This window comes from Anas platyrhynchos, chromosome Z (genome assembly GCF_047663525.1).
Source record: "Anas platyrhynchos isolate ZD024472 breed Pekin duck chromosome Z, IASCAAS_PekinDuck_T2T, whole genome shotgun sequence".
NCBI lineage: Eukaryota > Metazoa > Chordata > Aves > Anseriformes > Anatidae > Anas > Anas platyrhynchos.
This window is the reverse complement of record NC_092621.1, coordinates 18,096,431-18,115,851: the sequence shown is the minus strand read 5'-3', so window position 1 is coordinate 18,115,851 and position 19,421 is coordinate 18,096,431. Positions and strand designations below refer to the sequence as shown.

General features: G+C 38.1%; 1 protein-coding gene across 2 annotated transcripts in view; it reads right to left on the bottom strand.

Annotated features, from left to right (window-relative positions):
* Positions 1–19,421, bottom strand: part of NDUFS4 (NADH:ubiquinone oxidoreductase subunit S4) — a 47,096-nt gene that overhangs the window by 24,087 nt on the left and 3,588 nt on the right. The window contains exons 1-2 of one of the 2 annotated variants that reach the window (XM_038170578.1): positions 16,352–16,419; positions 6–84 (exon numbers count right to left, since the gene is read on the bottom strand). In XM_038170578.1, the coding sequence (XP_038026506.1) occupies positions 6–84; positions 16,352–16,404 (132 nt within the window). In that variant the 5' untranslated portion in view covers positions 16,405–16,419. Of the gene's footprint in view, positions 1–5; positions 85–16,351; positions 16,420–19,421 lie in introns of those variants that run through there. The other variant, XM_038170577.2, reaches the window with a different exon arrangement.

Here is a 19,421-nt window from a genome sequence, read left to right as displayed (position 1 = left end):
CTTACCAATTTTTCATCAACTGTGATGAGTTGCGTGTCTCGAGTTTGGTTCTGTGCCAGCCGCCATGTGGAAGTGCTCAGTGACCTGCGGTGCAAGACTTGAAGTTAAAAAATGATTCATGCAATGAGAAAATAGAGGCAGACAAATCTTACATAAACAAGTTACTTTAACAATATCCGTCTTGTAAAAAAAATGGAAGAGGGAGAGATGAGGGCACAAAAATCCTTTTTCTCCCCAATTAGTTCTGTCTGCTGAGTTTTTGGCAGACTCCCACTTAGCAGTTCACAACAGGCTGCACTTTATGTCAGCCTACAGGCTCTCTGTCACAGAGAGACTGCCAGTGGCAAGGACTGTACTGCTCTATATGAATGTACAGTAGCTGGTTTGTCACGAACAGACAGAAAAATACAAGGCTGCTGCAAGCATTCTGGAACTCTGATCCTTAAAATGATGGCATCAGAGGAAAAAAATCTTAAACCTCTTTGTAATGGGAAAGCTCCAGTTCTAGGCTTCAACAACAGAATATTAACTTTTTTTTTTTAAAGGAAAAAAATAATAAACTGATAATTCAAATACAATTTTTTTTTATCTCTGAGTGGGCAAAGCTCACAATTATTTTGCTGCACTCCTGAATCAGTACGGGCCAGCTTATTAGCTTCCAAGAAATATGATTAATCTTTCTGCATAATTGCTAAACCTGCAAAGTGAAGATGGAAATATGGAACCCAATCCCCCACCACTGAATTGAGAAACAAAATTTGTCATCAATTTGCATTATGTCACTGATGTCAGGATAAGGCCTTTTGAGTGCAAATCATCTTTTGGCAAAATAACTCAACAGCAAGTGAAACAAGCCAGAAAGCACAATTCTCTGAGTTAGTAGTGTGCTTCACATTTAATTAAGGTCACTTTAAACAAACGAGGCACAATAGTGCAAGAATACAAATAACTGAACAGTAAGAGGGGCTAAGCCACTTTAGTTTCAACTGTTCTTCAGATTACCAGACTTGGGAAACAAGACATACTTGCAAATGCAAATGAACTTTCTCTATGGGATGCTTACAACTGTACTTCTAGTAATTTAATACTACTGATAACATTTACCTCTCTTTTGAGGAAACCATCCACAATTGCCTCCACAAAAAACTCCACAGCTTTTGAAGCAGAATTCCAAGACACTAAAAAATCTGCAATACTATCAAAATTCAATGTCTCCCCACTTCACATTCAATAATTTGAAGGGCATATTGGGATGAGGTAACTTGCACGCAGTCATTCAAAACCTGAAAAATTACAACAGTGTACTTTACATAGCATTTTACAAGGCCAATGAGAACATGAAAGGTGTAGCCATGGGAAAAGTCCCTATAATGCATGCATCCACCCACATCTTCTAGTCTTAAATCCCTCTCCAATTTTTGTGGATTCTGGTGAAAATGCACTTCATAGACTCACAGAACCACAGAATGATCTAGGTTGGAAAAGACCTTCAAGATTACCAAGTCTAGCCATCAACAAGAACTACTGAGTCCCATCACTAAACCATGTCCCCCCGTGTCCCCACATCTGTGTCCCATCCCTAAACCATGTCCCTCTGTGCCACATTTGAAGATACTAAGTTGATCTTTTGGAAAAAGCCAGTCATAATTCCACATAACAAACGAATAGCTGTACTGGATTTAACACATTAACAAAATGAGCATTCAAGTTTCAGACAATACTGGCATGGTAAAGTTTTGAGGAGGTAAAACCTACACTAGAAAGAAATTTAAAATCAGTGACTATCGAGTAAGCCACAAAAATCTTACAGATCTACACAAATGGAAGAAAGTTCAGTCCAGTAATATCTCAAATGCAGATTCCCACCAATCTATACCTCTAACATAGAATACATGCGATTAAATTATCTTTGATTTGAAAATAGCAACAACAAAAAGCCTCCATGTCAGGAAAAATGAACTCAAAGCACAAAGTTTATAGAATCACTCCACTTTCTGATATGGACAGACACGTATCTGAAATGACAAAATTTGCCTGCAAGTGTATTTTGAAGTAATAGTTCTGGCAGAAGCCAGGGAGTGCAAGAATTTCACATCTAAATGATAACTACTTTGTTAGCTCAAAAGCTCTGGTTCAGAGAACAACACAGCTGTCATTTTTTAATTTGCACATATCGAACAAGTATGTCATGCAAACAGGATACAACTATAACTGCAATATACTATGAAGATGCTTTTAGATAGTCCTTCTTCAAAACCATGCCCAATATGAAGTTATCCTAAAAGTTTCTTAACAGGAGTATTACATAAGTTCCAGTGGGAAGCAGCTGAAAGCGCACAACATTAAACAAGGCAAAACACCGCGATGGGAAAATAAGTTTCTTCCTCCATCCCAGGAATTTTAGTATCAAAATAGTATTCCACGGTTATTCTAGAACACCATGTGATATGGTATTCACTATGTTATTTAATGTATGGCCAAAGAATATTGGCCCATACAATCAAATTGATCTTTTCCAGATAGAAAATAATCTGATATAAATCAGGAAGTTTTCAGAACCTTGCTCTGTGAAAAGGTCTGATGAACATGTGAAGGGTTTATGTAAGCTAGGACTGGAGTAATTAGGCTGATCAGAATCACACATTATCCTTATAATATAGATGCAACTTGAACAAAATGTAATGTATTTCATGCCATGCCCTTCCAAACCTATTTCCACTCAGCATTATGTCACCTGACATCCTTATTATTCAGGTAATTGTTAATTTTGGAAATTTCTGCCTTTTTGAAAAAAAATAAATGTCAACAGGAAACTACTGATACTGGTAAAAATCCCATCAGATTAAAGGTGTGCAAAACTGCATACAGAAGGAGCTAATTTATTTGCACAAGGTGTCTCCATCAGATGGGATGAATTGGAAGGCTGTCTGTGATGTTTTAGCTCTTCTTCTTCAAAAGCAGACAGACAGTTTACTAGCCTAAGTCAATTTCTGCTCCTCTTCATAACTTTTCAAAGGCCATTTCACTTGACTACAGGATTTTTGAAAAAGCTCACCTGCCACTGGAATTTGCAACCTTTTTTCCTTAAATATGCAGACTTCTGTCCAGCCCCAGATTACAGTGAGTTGGAACTTTCTGTAAGTACTCCATGTTTGAAAACTGGTTGTAAATGGGCATTTGGACTAGACTAAGAATCTGGAGTCCATGGAGGTCTCTCCGTGTAAGACAACATAAAACAGCAGCTTTGCTTTAATGATGACACGCTATTGACACTGCCATTTGTTGCATCTCTCATAGGGAAGTACCCTGGAGCTTTCCTATATAGCAGCAACTTTGAAATATCATGTGATCTGAAATATTATTATTTCAAAGTTAATAGAAAGCGTTACTTGACTCCCAGAGCACTTGTTTCATTTTCAACAAGTTTCATTCATTGCATGTTCGTCCCTAGTGTCAGACACTTAATCACAAAATCACAGAATATCCTGAGCTTGAAGGAGACCCACAAGAATCATCAAGTCCCACTCCTGGCTCTGCACAGGACCACCCAAAAACCAGGCCATGTGCCTGAGAGTGTTGTCCAAATGCTTCTTGATCTCCAGCAGCTTGGTGCCGTGGCCACTGCCCTGGGGAGCCTGTCCCAGTGCCCGACCACCCTCTGGGTGCAGACCCTTTCCCTAACCCCCAGCCTGACCCTCCCCTGTCCCAGCTCCATGCCGTTCCCTCGGGTCCTGTCACTGTCCCCAGAGAGCAGAGCTCAGCGCCTGCCCCTCCGCTCCCCTCGTGAGGGAGCTGCAGGCCGCCATGAGGCCTCCCCTCAGCCTGCTCCGCTCTCGGCTAAACAAAGTAAGGGACCTCAGCTGCTCCTCATACATCTTGCCATGTAGACCCTTTGCCATGTTTGTAGCCCTCCTGTGGATACTCTGTAATAATCTAATACCCTTTTTATATTGTAGTGCCATAAACCGCACACAGTGCTGGAGGTGAGGCAGCAGCAGCACAAAGCAGAGTGGGACAATCCCTTCCCTCGACTGGCTAGCCGTGCTGTGCCCGACGCACCCTAGGGTATGACTGGCTGCTGGCTCAACTTGCTGTCAACCTAGACCCCATTCCATAGAGCTGCTCTCCAGCCTCTCAACCCCCAGTCTGTACGTACAGCCAGGCTTGCCTCTTCCCAGGTACAGTATCTGGCATGTACTCTTGTTAAATTTCATATTGTTGGTGATTGCCCAGCCCTCTAATTGGTTAAGACCCCTCCACAAGGCATCTCTATCCCCAGAAGAGTCAACACCTCCTCCCCATTCAGTGACACAAACTCAGAGCACTTTCAAGTCCTAACTTAACTGAGGAGATAACCATGAAACAAACCTCTTTCATATCTTCTCTTTTCAAACTCCCATGACAAGAAATATCATTTCATCACTCATATCTCCCCTTAATCTTGACAACACTTATTTAACCTTCAAATTAAATGAACATAAAATCTAAATCACTTAGGTGACTACTCTGTTTCAACCTTTTATTCTGTCCCCAACAATAAAGTAACTCATACAAAATTCCCAATTAATACTTGCCTCTGCCCACGTACACCATGGACCTTTAGGTGGCTTTTTGTGACAGACCAAATTGCAAAAGTGTAAAATACACTTTTTACTGTTCCATTCTCATACGATTCTCCTTTCTTTGACCTCTGGAACAGGAATCTGTTTTCTTCCTTTCTCTTTCTAAGCAATATAGCTTCATGTTACAACACCATGCCTTTCTTGACTGCTTATGCTTTTTTTTTTTCCCCATGTTGGTATCTTCGAGTCCTATTTTCTACCATTCCATGACAAACCAAGCTCTGATTTAAAATTACCATAAACAAAATATTTTAAATAAACAGACCTTTAATTCTAATGTAATTTAATTCTAATGTTCAGAAACTCTGTAGAAAGTTTTAGATATAGCAACAATACACCCTGCTATCTTCCAGGCTTATTCATCTCCTATTCAAAATACAGATCAAACTTCCTTCAAACTTAACTATCTAATAAACAGTGCGATGAAATTCCAAGCTGGCCAGATCCATTGTGAATCTGCCCAAGCATTTTTCTTAGTGAGATACTGAAGAAGAAAACAAGCTTTTAAATGCAAAAGCCTGGTTTCATAGAATCGCAAAATGTTTGGAAGGGACCTTAAAGATCATCTAATTCCAATCCCCCTACCACGGGCAGGGACAACTCCCACTAAACCAGGATGCTCAAAGACCCATCCAAGCTGGCCTTCGGGATGGGGCATCCACAACTTCTCTGGGCAACCTCCTCTACTCTCTTAGTAAAAAAAAAAAATAACCTTCTTTATATCTAACCTAAATATCCTATCCTTTCACCTAAAGTCATCATTCTTTGTCCTGTCACACCACTCCCTGGCAAAGAGTCCCTTCCCAGCTTTCCTGTAGGACCCTTTTAGGTACTGGAAGGCCGCTGTAAGGTCTCCCCAGAGCTTTCTCTTCTCCAGGCTGAAAAAAAAATACACAACTTGCTCAACCTGTCTTTGTAGGAGAGCTGCTCCAGCCCTCAGACCTTTCTCATGGCCTCCCTCAGGACTCAATCCAACAGCTCCATGTCCTTCTTGTGCTGGGGAACCAGAGCTGAACACAGGACTCCAGGTGGGGTATTATGAGAGCAGAGCAGAGGGGGAGAATCACCACCCACCCTGCTGCCCATGCTTCTTTTGATGCAGCCCAGGATACGGTTGGCTTTCTGGGCTGCAAGCACACATTGCCAGGTTATATCAAGCTTCTCATCAACCAACACCCCCATGTCCATCTTAGGGCTGTTCTCAATCCATTCTCCACCCAACCTGTATTGGTGGTTGGGATTGTCCTGACCCAGGACCTTGAACTTGGCCTCATTAAACTCCATGAGGTTTGCACAGGCCCACCTCTTAAGCTTGCCCACATCCCTCTGGACCCTCCCATCCCTTCCCTCCAGCATGTATACAGCACCACAAAGCTTTGTGTCATTGGCAAATTCGCTGAGGGTGCACTCAATACCACTGTCCATGTCCCCAACAAAGATGCTAAACAGCACTGGTCCCAATGCCAACCCCTGAGAAACACCACTTGTTACTAATCTTGTTCCTGAACATTGAGCTGTTGACTGTGACTCTTTGAGTGCGACCATCCAGCCAATTCCTTACTCACTATTGTCCACCTGTCAAATCCATGTCTCTACAATTTAGAGCCAAGGATATCACATAGGACAGCATCAAATACTTTGCACAAACCCTTATAGATTATGTCAGATGCTCTCCCCCCATCCACCAATGCTGAAACACCATCACAGAAAGCCACCAGATTTGTCAGGCACGACCTGCCTTTAGTGAAGCCATGTTGGCTGTCACCAATCACCTCCTTATTTTCCACGTACTTTAGCAGAATTTCTGTGAGGATGTGACCCATGACCTTGCCACAAACAGAGGTGTGACTGACTTTTAATAGAATAATTAGTCTTCTAAAACAAAAGATACAAAAAAAAACCCTCAAAATTACTTAGAAGTAAAATTAATATTTTATAGAAAAATCACTCATGTCCTCTATAATCTTCCTGGTACTTTCTCACATGCTCATGCAGCTAATCAACTCTGCAGCTTCTTGGATTGTAGCAAACCAAGGTCTCCTAGCCTCTAGTTTTATTTCTGCCATTAAAGAGGACTGGCTACAGCTGGTTAAGATGCATCTAGTACCATCTCCCTTCGCCCCAAGGATACTTTCTCTCTTAAATCTCCTAGCCATTGTCTTAATGGAAGATACCTTTCGTGTTCTTTACACATTAGTCTGTCACACAAACAAGGTATATTTGTCTTTCCACAAACATGACTAACTTTGAATGAACCTATAGCAAGTTCTTTTGCTCAAAAAAAAACACAAAAACAAGAACAATTCAAAATGTCATTTGGTTTACAATTACAAAAGTGGTATTTTCTCCCTTCCCACCCCCAGAGTATTGTGTTGGGCATTTAAATTCCTTAAACTTGATCTACATGATCCTGCATAATCAATTCCAAAATTATCATTATGTAATCCTATAATTTATTATCATTTTATTATATTACTTTCTGCTTTTCCCTTAAAAAATAACTATTTATAATACTTTTTTAAAGCATGAGTTTAATCATGGCCCAGCACAGCATGAACTCAGCTTTAAGATCTGCTATAAAACAATACATGTTAATGACATTTCTGGGTTTTGGTGTTAGGAATTTAAAAAAAAACAAAAGCTAAGGTCACTTTTTCTTTCATAATGCACTGTTCTTGAGAATGGCGTTACAGGCTGGAACATTACATCCAGACTGGGCTAAGGCTACAACTTATTGTTTTAGATTCCCATAGTAAATTCAAAGTTATACTCAATAGAAAGAGTAGAAACATAGAAACTTGGCAAAGAGTACACTAAATAGTCTTTTTGTTAAATACTTGTAAAAAGACTCACACACTAGCTCAGTAACAGTGAATGAATTAATGATGAATACTAGAGAAAATGTGAATTTGCAGAAAATTATATAAGTTTCACTTATTTTGGAAAAATAAATTATATGATCAACTAACCACATGCATGTCTTCTATGAGAAGACATTACTCCCCACCTACAGTCGGTGAAGTCACAAATACGATCTGCATCTCAACTACACAAATGGAGAGGTCCATTACGAAGCCATTTGAAGTTCTTTAGTCTTCACCACAATATATGTCAGGTACTAGTCTCTCAACCATCTTATCCTGCCATAGAATAAGGACATAGCAGAGCTCCTTGCTTTCAGGGACATGTCTTCTCCCTTCTGACAATTAAGAGGTCGCTGCTCTGTTGATGGCATTAATTAACCAGTTCTGATGAAGTGAAGAAACCAAACAGTCAAAAACGGAAGTCTTCCGTGATATTTGGATGAAGGCAACTAAGGTGTCTGGCTTAAACATTTATCTTGGTAACTTTGGATATCTACAGTCAACTTGTAAAAATCACCAAATTTGAAGTTCTCAAATATCTGCCAACAACCAATGTTTAACACTTACATGCTTTTGTTTATTTAACTACATATGCAGCAAAATACATTGAAGTCTTGCAGAAGAGAACACCAGGAAGTGTCACAAGGAAGTCCCACAAGCCTAGCAAAAGATGACAAGCAGCCATATTCTCAACGCATGAATCTGCTTTCCACAAAAAGCACCACTGCCACTAGCATGTTATATATGACACCCAGATGCAAAAACTTATATTTACCTGTACTAATCTAGGAGTTAAGATTGAATTAGTTGCAGGAAAAAAAGGCTCCTTAACCTCTTCATGCAACACATCTTACTGTTTGATCTATTAGCACCCCCTTTTGGTCAACTGTTGGAGATATATTAAAGAAAACCAGCTATCATGGCACATGTAACCAGATCACAACAGAGATGAAACAATGTCCTAGAGAAAACTTCATGCACCTCATAAAAAAAATGCAGGCACTCATTAAGAAGTAAGTCTAAATGGAGTTTTAAGTATTCTGATAATGAATGACCAGAGCACCAGAAGATGTGTGTATGTAGAGGCAGAACTGAATCCTTTGATGCACAAATGAGATAACCATTCTTAGAAAAGCAAATTTTTTTTACATATATTAAGGCATTTATGAAGAATAGAAGCTTCACAACATATAGCCACCCTGAAATTCTCAACAAGAATATGGAAAAACTGTCAGCTCAGAACTTTTCACAACATCTAACCTAGTCACACACTACAATTAAGTAGACTAAAAACAAATTAGCATAATGTTTGTTCATGTAAAATGCAGACATTAATGACTGCCTGTTACATCATGTCAGATACAGTACAGATTATGGTATTCAGGCCCAATATACTGCATTTTTATACAGATAGCTTGTAAAGTTGAACTTTTGAGAGACGAACTTAAGTACAGCGGGATAATGCTTCCTCAGTAGAAAATTTATTACTGTTATACTGTAACTAAAGTGAAAATGCCTTCCTTATCAGAGTCACTGATATTTTATTTTTTTTCCAGGATACTTTTATTATTTTTATAACATCCCAACAAAAATAAACATAAATAAACAAAATATGGGATAGTTTATAATGCCAAACAGTACATGTGGAGACCATGAAGTTCTATTTTGCAGTATGAACCCACACGAATAACTTTGGGATTTGGAAGAGAAGCAAGTTCCCCGTTTATAACTACATTTTCAGACAATAATGGCATATCATAATTTTTACTTTGCCTGCAAAATGATATTGAATTATAAACACTGTAAGTTCTATTTCTGAATGAATGAAAGGAATACTGACTTACTTAATCTAAAGTAATGAAATTTCTATATTGTGTACCAAAAAAAAAAAAGGCCAAAATTGAAATAGGAATATATAAATACTGCATAAGAACATAAACATAGAAGGTCATATGAAAAAACATGTATTTCTGGAAGTGGGTTTGGAAATCAGGGCAGGAACTGATTGCGCTTTATTGTTAGAAAAAACTATTTATGAAAAGAAGCACTGGGCATCTAATTGTACAAGGAAATAACTTCTAGCATTCTAGTTGTGGTTTGTAACTTAATGTGTATTACCAAAGCAAAATGTTAAGTTGGTTTGCTTTTGGAAATTGAATTAATATAATACTTCTAAGCACTAAATATTTTATTAAGAAGGAAACAGACAGATCTTAGTTCTTCGGGATTCTACTTTAATTTCCCCATGGATAAAGAAATGCTAGTGACTGCCATGGCACCAGTCGAATCACAGCAATATGCAATCACAGCTCCAGTTCCCAACACATCTAGGACCAGAGCATTACAGCCACTTGTGGCACCCCAGTGAAGTCCCCAGGACAAACGCCAGCTCTGTGAGCCGCCACCAGCAGGAACACAGCAAAGAGCAGTGCAGCCCTTCCTGTGGCTCAGCAAAAGCCTGGCAGAAAACACACACAGGCTCAAACTATTCCTGCAGTTACACAAGTGTCTCTACCATGCTCCTGAGCACTGCCAAACAGCAGAATGCATGGCACAAGCATTTACACATTGAAAACTGCTTGATCTGAGGAATATTTGGGGCAAAAATCCACACTAGCTCCAGTTCATGTCAGCACCCAGGCAAACAAGGGCTCCAAGTCCTGAAACAGTTCTGAGCCAGCCCCAGGCTGATACCAGACTCTTTTCTCAAACCTCTAGGATGTAAACTCAGTCTTTGTTTGCAAATAAACTTCAGAACAAAGTCATGCAAGTGCTTCTAGTTCCCTATATGCATGTAATTCAAAGTATCCTAGCCAGCAGTGGTGAAAAGACTGGAAACACTTTTGACAGAGGAGATTTACATGCTAAGAATGACCCAAAAATATTTAAGTATTTTTTGTAGTAGAAATCACAAAACTCACTAGGAAAGAAAGGAGATTTTGGCTAATACTTTTTCAGAAATAGAATATATCATTTATAAGATGTCCATTTGCTGTCAGGTGGCAGAGGAGCTCTAAACTGTACAGCTGCTGATCAGCAATTCCATTACATGCTAGTCTAAAGAATAAGACCTAATCTTAGAAATTTCATTGCAGATCACAACTTGAAAATCACAGCTTGCTGAGGACCTTCAGTAGGCAAGTCATCTGAAAGGCAAGTAATACTAGAAATGCTGCATAGCCTATTATCAACTATCAACTGAATTTTATGATATCTAGTTAGAAAACCTAATAAAGTTAAGAAGGAAGAGGGAAAAAATTCTGTTGGGAGTAAACACAAAATACACAGGTGACATATTTGCTTTGTTTGTGCTTACTAAATGTCAAATTTCTCCCCACACATACACATTCAGGCATTCACATAACTGGACAGTAACTAAAAACTGTGCTCTCTTTATAGCAAGAACAACAAAAGTCAAAGGGTTTAATTCCAAAACTGTGAGGAATGAAACTAATGTTCCACAGCCCACCTCTGTGTTAGGGAAGCCTAAGCATTTCGAACAAGAGCCTTTGAATTATGTAAAACTAAACAAAAAATGCAAACATGCAAGAATCTTTACTCAAAATGTTTTATGGCATAGTGTGGTCTTGTATTTTGTCCTCTTGATTTTGCCCTCCTATTTGACTGAGCATACAGGTTTATGTAATAGATACTCTAACAATCTTACACTAATCTCAATCTATAAAATATAGCATACAAATTAAGGTAAATTCTTTCTTACTTTAGTGTCACCAAACATTTAAACTGTAAACTATTGAAATGTAGTAAAAAAGAGAACCAATCCCTTGAAGTGCTAATGCAAAACTACTGTTTGTAACAGTTCACAAAAGTCAATGAATCTATGTGGCTAGTATGCCTCAGCTGTTGGGCAGCTATTAAAAAAAAATGTATTCCAGAGCTGTTTATTCATTTTTGTTTGTAGTACTTCATAAACATCACAGCCAAATGGCTCACAAATGGAACATGACATACATAAGGTCACTTTCAGAACTATATGCTCTCAGCAGTTGTTCTAGATGGCAATGGGATAATCTAGTTAACATTGTGGATAATATTATTTCACCCTTGCTTTGTCCAATTTACCTCATCTCAGCCACCTTACTCTTCAATTTCCTTCCTGAGGTCAAATTATTGTCCTCAATTCCTCCTCGAACTGTCACCATTCCACAATTACCATCTGCTTTTGCTACTTTCCACAATACCACACAGCTTAATTAACCACAGCCCATTTTTTCTTCTTCTGCCTGTACAAATTATTCCTCCATTGAAATAATTCCAACTCATCTATTCCATACACCTCTGAGTGGAAAAAACAAGTTATTTGTTATTGTCAGCTCTTGGGAGACCTCCCCCCATGGTGTGGGGGATGTGAACTGGGTGATCTTCATGTCCCTTCCAACCCAAACTATTCTATGATGATACTTCAGTAACTCTTTGCCTACTGAGTTATATGCAGAGAAGAAAACCAATGGTGCCATCTTATATGGCAGAACAATTATGATTTGAGTTTTCACATCAGCTTGTTCTCTAACATTAACAGCATGAAAACCAAGGCTGCCAGACCATGTGTCAGGGCCCTGAGGGCACTAACAGGCCATAGTAACTCTGATCAGTTTCACCCACAGCCTCTGTGAACACCTGAAGCTCCGTTTAAGCTCAGCTCTGGGTCTTGTTCCCTACCCAAGTGACATGACTAGCTCTACCAGTCTCCAGTCCTTACTTAGGGTCTTGTCTCAATCCCTCAACCCCCAAACCTGCAGCATGGCTCCAACCACGTTTCTACCCTGTTGCCTGGATGGACTTGAGACAAACATTGTAGCTTGTCTTCAAACCGGTCTCTTGTCTCCTTTTGCTCCTGACTGGACACTCTGGATGGACGCTGGACCTTGCTTTTATCACTTAGCTGTGTCTGGAACTGTTGACAGACTTTATCAATTGCACCTAGCTCTGCTCATGCTGAGATGCTGTAGGACTGTGTCCTGGTCAGTGAGGGCCCTGTTGTTGCTGAGATAACCTTTGCTTTCCAACTTGCCTTCCCTTCAGGCAAGAAGGGAAGACTCTGCCAGACTTTGCAGCTTCCTGCTGCTCATTAATTTCTATTAAACTCAGATTCATCAACTGCATGTAATATATTTGCATGTGTTTTTCAGCCTCATTACTTTGCAGTCAAACCAAAGGGCTTAATTTTTATCTAGTTTCTCTATAATGACCGATTTTATATCTTACCACTTTCTCATAAGATACTAACCACACATTTTTTTCCTGTGTGGGAACCAGTGTGATTAATTAGCTTCTACAAAACCCATCCATCCTTAGGTTAAAACAAATGGTTGGCTGCAACCTACGTGGCCTAAGTGTCTCCAAATTAAGTTTTACAGAAGTTATCACATCAGAACTTCAAATGCTATTCTACACTTAAGTGCAAGTAGTGATTACATAGCTCTAGTTCATAAACAGAAGTATTTCCTTCTACAGCATATCGTACAAACATTTGCAGTCCTCAGACAATTACTGATGAGGGATAAACTATGCTGTGGTACGAGGGTAATGTGAAACTGTCAAGTTCCTTAAATGAAGTCTGCTTTAAAAGAATGGATGACTACACTGTTGTTCCAAAATTATCTTACTGCGTTTTCTTTCCATTTAAAGCTATTACAATCTTACAATCAATTTTTGAGAATTCACCTTTGAGATAAAAATAATAATTGGCTACCATACTTGTGTGTTTCCTTGTACTCTTATTTATACATTGACTCTTTTCTCCTCCACTGGTACTGTTCTTTCCTTTTGCTAGTCTCTTTTCATAGTCCTACTGTATGAGTAGTTATTAGCTCCCTGAAAGGAGACTACTAGCCTTGCTATTACTCACTCTATTCTTAAATGGAATAAACCCTTAAGGCAAAACTGGTGCTTCAAATGCAAACCTTATTCTTGAATTGCAGTTCAGACAACAACATTCAGATTATTTGTCTCTTTCTCTGGTAGGCACAATCAACATTGACGTATGACAAAACATCACTGCTGCAGAATTTCCCTTGATAACTTATGCAGCACATACAAATATGCCTTGAATACATGACAGAACAGTCAAAACTACTGCATGAAGAGCTGTTTCTTTCCTTAATTTAAAACACAGTATTTCTAACTAAAGGTAGTAAGACACTTGTTTATTGTTGGGTCTTTAAATAGCTACAAAATACACCTCTAGTTTTGTAAAGAAAAAATGGTACTTCTGAAGATTACTGAACTCAGATACAATATTCATAAAAATCTCTAACTAAAACTACTGAAATACACAGAAAAGATGAAAAATTAAATAGTTATTCTATGGCTCAAGAATTTCTTTTGGACTTTATGGCATCACTAACATTAGTAGGACATTACCTCGTTAGATTTATAGCAAATGATAATATCAGAATAATTATATTTGTACTGTACACATTCAAAAAAAATCAGACTTCAAATATTTTATATAAAATACATCAAATATGATTTTTAAATATAAGTAGAAGCTGTTAATGAGATCTTTCATGTTAACACTGCAAGAATAAACAGCTGCAAGAAATGTTTGCCCACACACATTCTGGAACTGCCTACAGTCTGTCTAGTCAAGTCAGAAGTTAATTTACTTCCTCAACATCAGTCACGGGTCAAGGGAAGATTAAGTCATACACAGATTACTGCTGCTTAAAAGTGGCTTGTTAATAAAACAGTACCAAAACATACTTTTATACTGGGCAGTAGGGAGCAACTGCACTTAAAAATTCAGACAAAAGTGTGTGATTCATTTCTTAGGACTCATGCATTATAAAGAAGGCAACGGTAAATTTTCAGCTTGCCTCCTGCTAGCTTAACAGTATTTTTATTAGAAACAATAATGCACATAATCTTAAAACAGCTTGGGTGTATACTTTGTGACATACTCAGAATCCAATTCTTACAAAAATTTTAAAAAGCTTATCAAAATCCACTGTATTGTTGTGAGAATGAAAACGTACATGGATGAAACTATACAAATAACCTCTGGTAGATTATAAAATTTTCTGAAACTGTTAGTATAAAATAAGTTTTTTTTAAACTTGTTCTAATTTTTTTAAAATCCTTTTTATAATAGGTTTTATCTTCCCTGCTTAGCATTTCAATACAAATAACTTTTCTCTTACAACGGCCAATTTTTTATACAACAGCCAATTTGCTCAATAGCATAAAAATCAATAGCTGTTGCAGGAGGTAGAAAATCTTTCAATTCCAGATTTTCTTTGAGTACTATGAGTTTAATTTCTTACGGTAACAAAAAAAAATGCAGACAGAGTTTGTTTTTAAATACTCAAAAATGCACAAGCTTAAAAACAAATACTTTTTTGCATCGCTAAGATAAAACGTAACTACGAATGAGACTACCTGTTACTCCCAGACAGAACTGAGTACTGATTTTGCTTTTGTTTTCCCAGAAACTTATCTTATGCCTAACATTGTTTTCAAACATGTTTAATGTCCACAGATTCCACAGATTCTGAGTAGCGTCAGACACTACCACAGATTGCAGATGATTAGAAATTATTACTATTCTAACTAGGTGATTTGTCACTTAAGAAGGTGTCAGCAATAGCAATACTGAAAATTGAGAACACGACCAAAAATTTAAAATATCAGTCATATTAACTAATTAGTGTTTCTATCCTCACCATCTGTCAACGTGGGCTTAAGAACAGGTGAAATTACCAACAGTGCCACAGAGAGACTTAGTGTATTGGTCTAACATACTGAGACCTATACATTGGTCTAACAATTCCTACTGCACTTGCTTCCTTGCAAAACAGAAATGCTACATATATAGCATGAATGCTAGATGCATTATAAATAATTTGGCTGTAGCTAGTTGCAAGTGAAAGGCCAGAGTAGCATGCTATTGGGATAGATGGCAATTAAATTCTTGAGTTACTTCATTTTTGGAACTTAAGTTCTTCTGAATCTCACTTGTACATTTTGCTAGTACCTGCTTTTGTGAAGAACAGCTTTAAAGGTGACAGCTCCTACCAGTCAGAAATACGAGCCCAAAACAATCATCTTCTGGGCAACCACATATAGATACTGCACTGAGTTTAGATTTACAGTGGAAAAAGATAGGTAACTGAATCATAAATATCAAACCTACTTTACGGGAACATCAAGGTTATTTTGCAACCCAAGAAGTTTTTCCCAGATAATGAACAGTATATATTAAACCACTGCAACTAAAGCAAATTTTATTATTTTGTTCACATAGATTTGAAATGCTATCTATTGACAGCTGGCATTCAAATTCCCCTTCTTGTATCCATATGGCATTTCTTAATCTATAAATTTCATGTTTGAAGTCACTGTAACATGTTGTACAAAAACACTTCTCTTAAACTTAGAGACACCAAATATTTGGTATTAGGAAATACCACCATAAAAGCCTTTTCCATGAAAGAATTTGTTTATTTTTGTTTTTGTATTTTTAAACCAAAATAGGCATCATTTTCAAACACAGTATCAAAACCTATTTTAAACTGTTTAGTCCCTAAGGAAAATATTATGTCCTTCTGTCTTAGGATATTAGTGCCAACAAACTTCACCTCTGCCCCCTTCTTTTATTTTCTTTTTTTTTTTCCACTCATTCTCTATTCCACTTCAAATCTTCAAAGTAGAAGGAAGACCAGTAGGTGGACAGATCAGTAAACATAGGAAAAAATATATTTTAGAATGAAATAATGTTTTCTTAAAGATATGCAGTGACCCACAGTTCTAAACTCAAACGGAATTGTTGCACTGCTTTCAACTGTTTTACTGCAAAAGCAAACACACACCTCATTTACTTGCTATCTTTCCATACAAACATACCTTAAAGGTCTTCCTTTCTCTATTAAACCTTCTCTTGCTAAAGAGGTTGTCATTCCTTCTATCTTCCTCTTTGGGGCTCTAATTCCAAAAGTGAAGGAAACAATAAAATTAAAATAAGTCATTCCAAGTTATATGCTCAACTGTGAGTAGCAATTTAAGAAGTCTCATCAGGTATGCTTTGCTACCATCATCTCCTGCACTATTTACTTTTCTCCAATTACAACAGAAAAAGTCATTTCCAGAGCAGCACTTCTCACCCTTTCCCCCTATTCTCAAACTTTGGCCCTCCCCACCTCTTTTCCCCATCTGACCCTCCTGTTTCCACATATTTCTGATGATCCTCTTCCTCACCTGGACCAACACTGAAGCTATCTAAAATTTAAGAAACGTTATGGGAGTCCCGTAGAACATTAAGGATGTGGACAAGAACTAGAAGAAGGCTAAATAACATGAAATGGTATTTTTCTGTTGTGTGTTTCTCTCATCTCTGACAGAATTCTTCATTTTGACAGCAACATTATAATGTTCTGAATGTTTCATTACATTTCCTGTTCCCTGTGTGGTCTTTCCAAAGCATCCTCTTTCCACCCTAATGGAAGCAGGGAACAGTCCTTCACCCTGCTCCCCGTACTGCCAAAAGCAGGAGATTTAAAACACTACTCTGGTTCACCAGAGCTGCTCTGGCCTTGTGCAGATATGCATGATACTAGGTTCATGCATAGCCATGAACAATATACCAGTCATGAATAACACAGTACGCTGTTGGCCTGTCAAATACTGCAGGACAGAAACAAGTAAGGATTATTGATTTTGACATCCTACATAACGTACTGCAAAAGGTCTTGAATTATCCTACTTGTCAGAAATCTCCCTGTCAAAGCATGAAAAATTGATGCAGGAAAAGGTTCTTCCTTCATGTGAAAGAGAGACCAGATGATGATTCAAGAGGCATGTGACAATAAAAAATAACCACTGATGATGCTTTCAGACATAGTGAATACTCAAGATGTAACTGCTAGACTCTCTTATCCACACAATCATTGTTTGAACAGTGTGGACAGAGTCAAAAAGAATGGATTTTAAATTAACTATACACTTAGATATATGTAACACCTACTTCTTCCAAACTGTTTCTCGAGGCTGTCTGCAAGATCAGATGAAGATTCACTGCTGCCTGGAGTCTTGTTTTTAAACTTATCTTCATTATCTGTACAAGCTGCAGTGTTTTTCATTTTTTTCTCCCCTTGCTGTGTCCGTTTGTCTCTCCACATCTTTCACCTTGAGTGTGCTCCAAACCTCCACGTCACTGTAATCTTATGACTAAGAAACTCCCTGGAGCTTTGTTCTGCATTTCAGTCTGCAGTTGTACTACTGTGGTAGTGTAGTTTGATTCACCATAACTTCTCTGATATGCATTAAAAACAAAACAGAAATTAAAGTAATTAAATAAAATTGTAAAATCCAAGTTAATTATGTATTTCAAAGGTCTTTTTCTCCCATAAACAACCAAAAGAAACTTACACCACAAGGTTAAGATGTCTGTGAACTTTATCCCCTGATCTTATTTTGAAATTTTAATCGTACAGTGTATGCAGATGTGGTTAGTCACTGGTATCAATTTTGGTTAAGTTAAATGCCGCAGAACTAATGTCTGTTAAAGAAAAATCAGAGTTTCTGGTTTGTCTGAACCTGACAACACCACATGTACACTATCTTGTACAGCATATGACAGTACATGGCTGGCATGCACAACAGGTGATTGAAATAATAATAATAAAAAAGAATTGCTGCCAAATGTTACTTATTCAAAGTCTGAAAAAAAGTCACACTGGCTAGCACTAATGTTAGCTAAACAGTGCTTCTATTAGCCAGGAACAGGAAGAGCTTTGTGAATTATTGTGCAGCTCTCTGGTCAATGCAGAGCTATCTCTGGGAAGTCTGAAGTCTGCCTACTAAGGCATACTTTAAGAACGTGTAAAAAAAGCTAATGCTATTTTGAAGACAATAAATAATAATTAAAAAAAGACAGCAATATGTAAAAGTTAGTTATTCTGAGGAAAAAAATAATAAATCTATTACTGATGAAAGAACAAGGTAGTAATTGAACAATTTGATAGGCTTCTTCTGCATTTAGAAGTTCTTTATTTTCCCACGAAAACGGCTTCCTGTCTCATTCTGTTCTGAGCAAACCCTCTTGCTAATGTAAATGCCAACTCAAGAATAAGATTTAAATGGATTTAAATCCAAGTTGCCGGATTCTCCTCAGCATACATCATGAACTGAGTAACTGACTTCCTACTACACAGATGTCCTTATCTCTTCACTCTCATAACCTCAGGTGTCCATGATGATAAACTAGCAAAACACTTCTGATCATCCTCAGTCTTTACAACACCATTACAAGAGGCAGGGAATACACTCTGAAGAACCATCATCTATCACTGAAAAGTGACAAGAAAAATCCATTATTAAATTAACGTAATTAACATATTTAACGTATGGACAGTATAGCCAGGTATTACACCTCCATACACAAAATATTCCACTTCTGCAACAGAAATGAGAATCTTTGTATCTTGACTACAATACATTGTGAAACAACAAGACTCTCAAATGCTAAGCAGCTTTGGCATGAATAGCTCCAAAGTTCACTAGAAATTGGTTTGTTGTCAAACACAGAGCACAGAATCACATAATTGTTTGGATTGGAAGCGACCTTAAAGACCACCGAATTCCAATCCCCTGCCATGGGCAGGGACACCTCCCACCAGCCCAGGTTGCCCAAAGCCCCATCCAGCCTGGCCTTGAGCACTTCCAGGGATGGGGCATCCACAGCTTCTCTGTACAACCTGTGACATGGCCTCACCACTCTTGAGTGAAGAATGCCCTCTCAACATCTAATGTAAATCTCCTCTTTTTCAGTTTAAAACCATTCCCCCTTCTCCTATCTGCTCATATAAAAAGTTTTATAAGCCCCAATAAGGTCTCCCCAGAGCCTTCTCTTCTCCAGGCTGCACAATCCCAACCTCATCAGCTTGTCTTCGAGGAGAGGGGCTCTAGCCCTTTGATC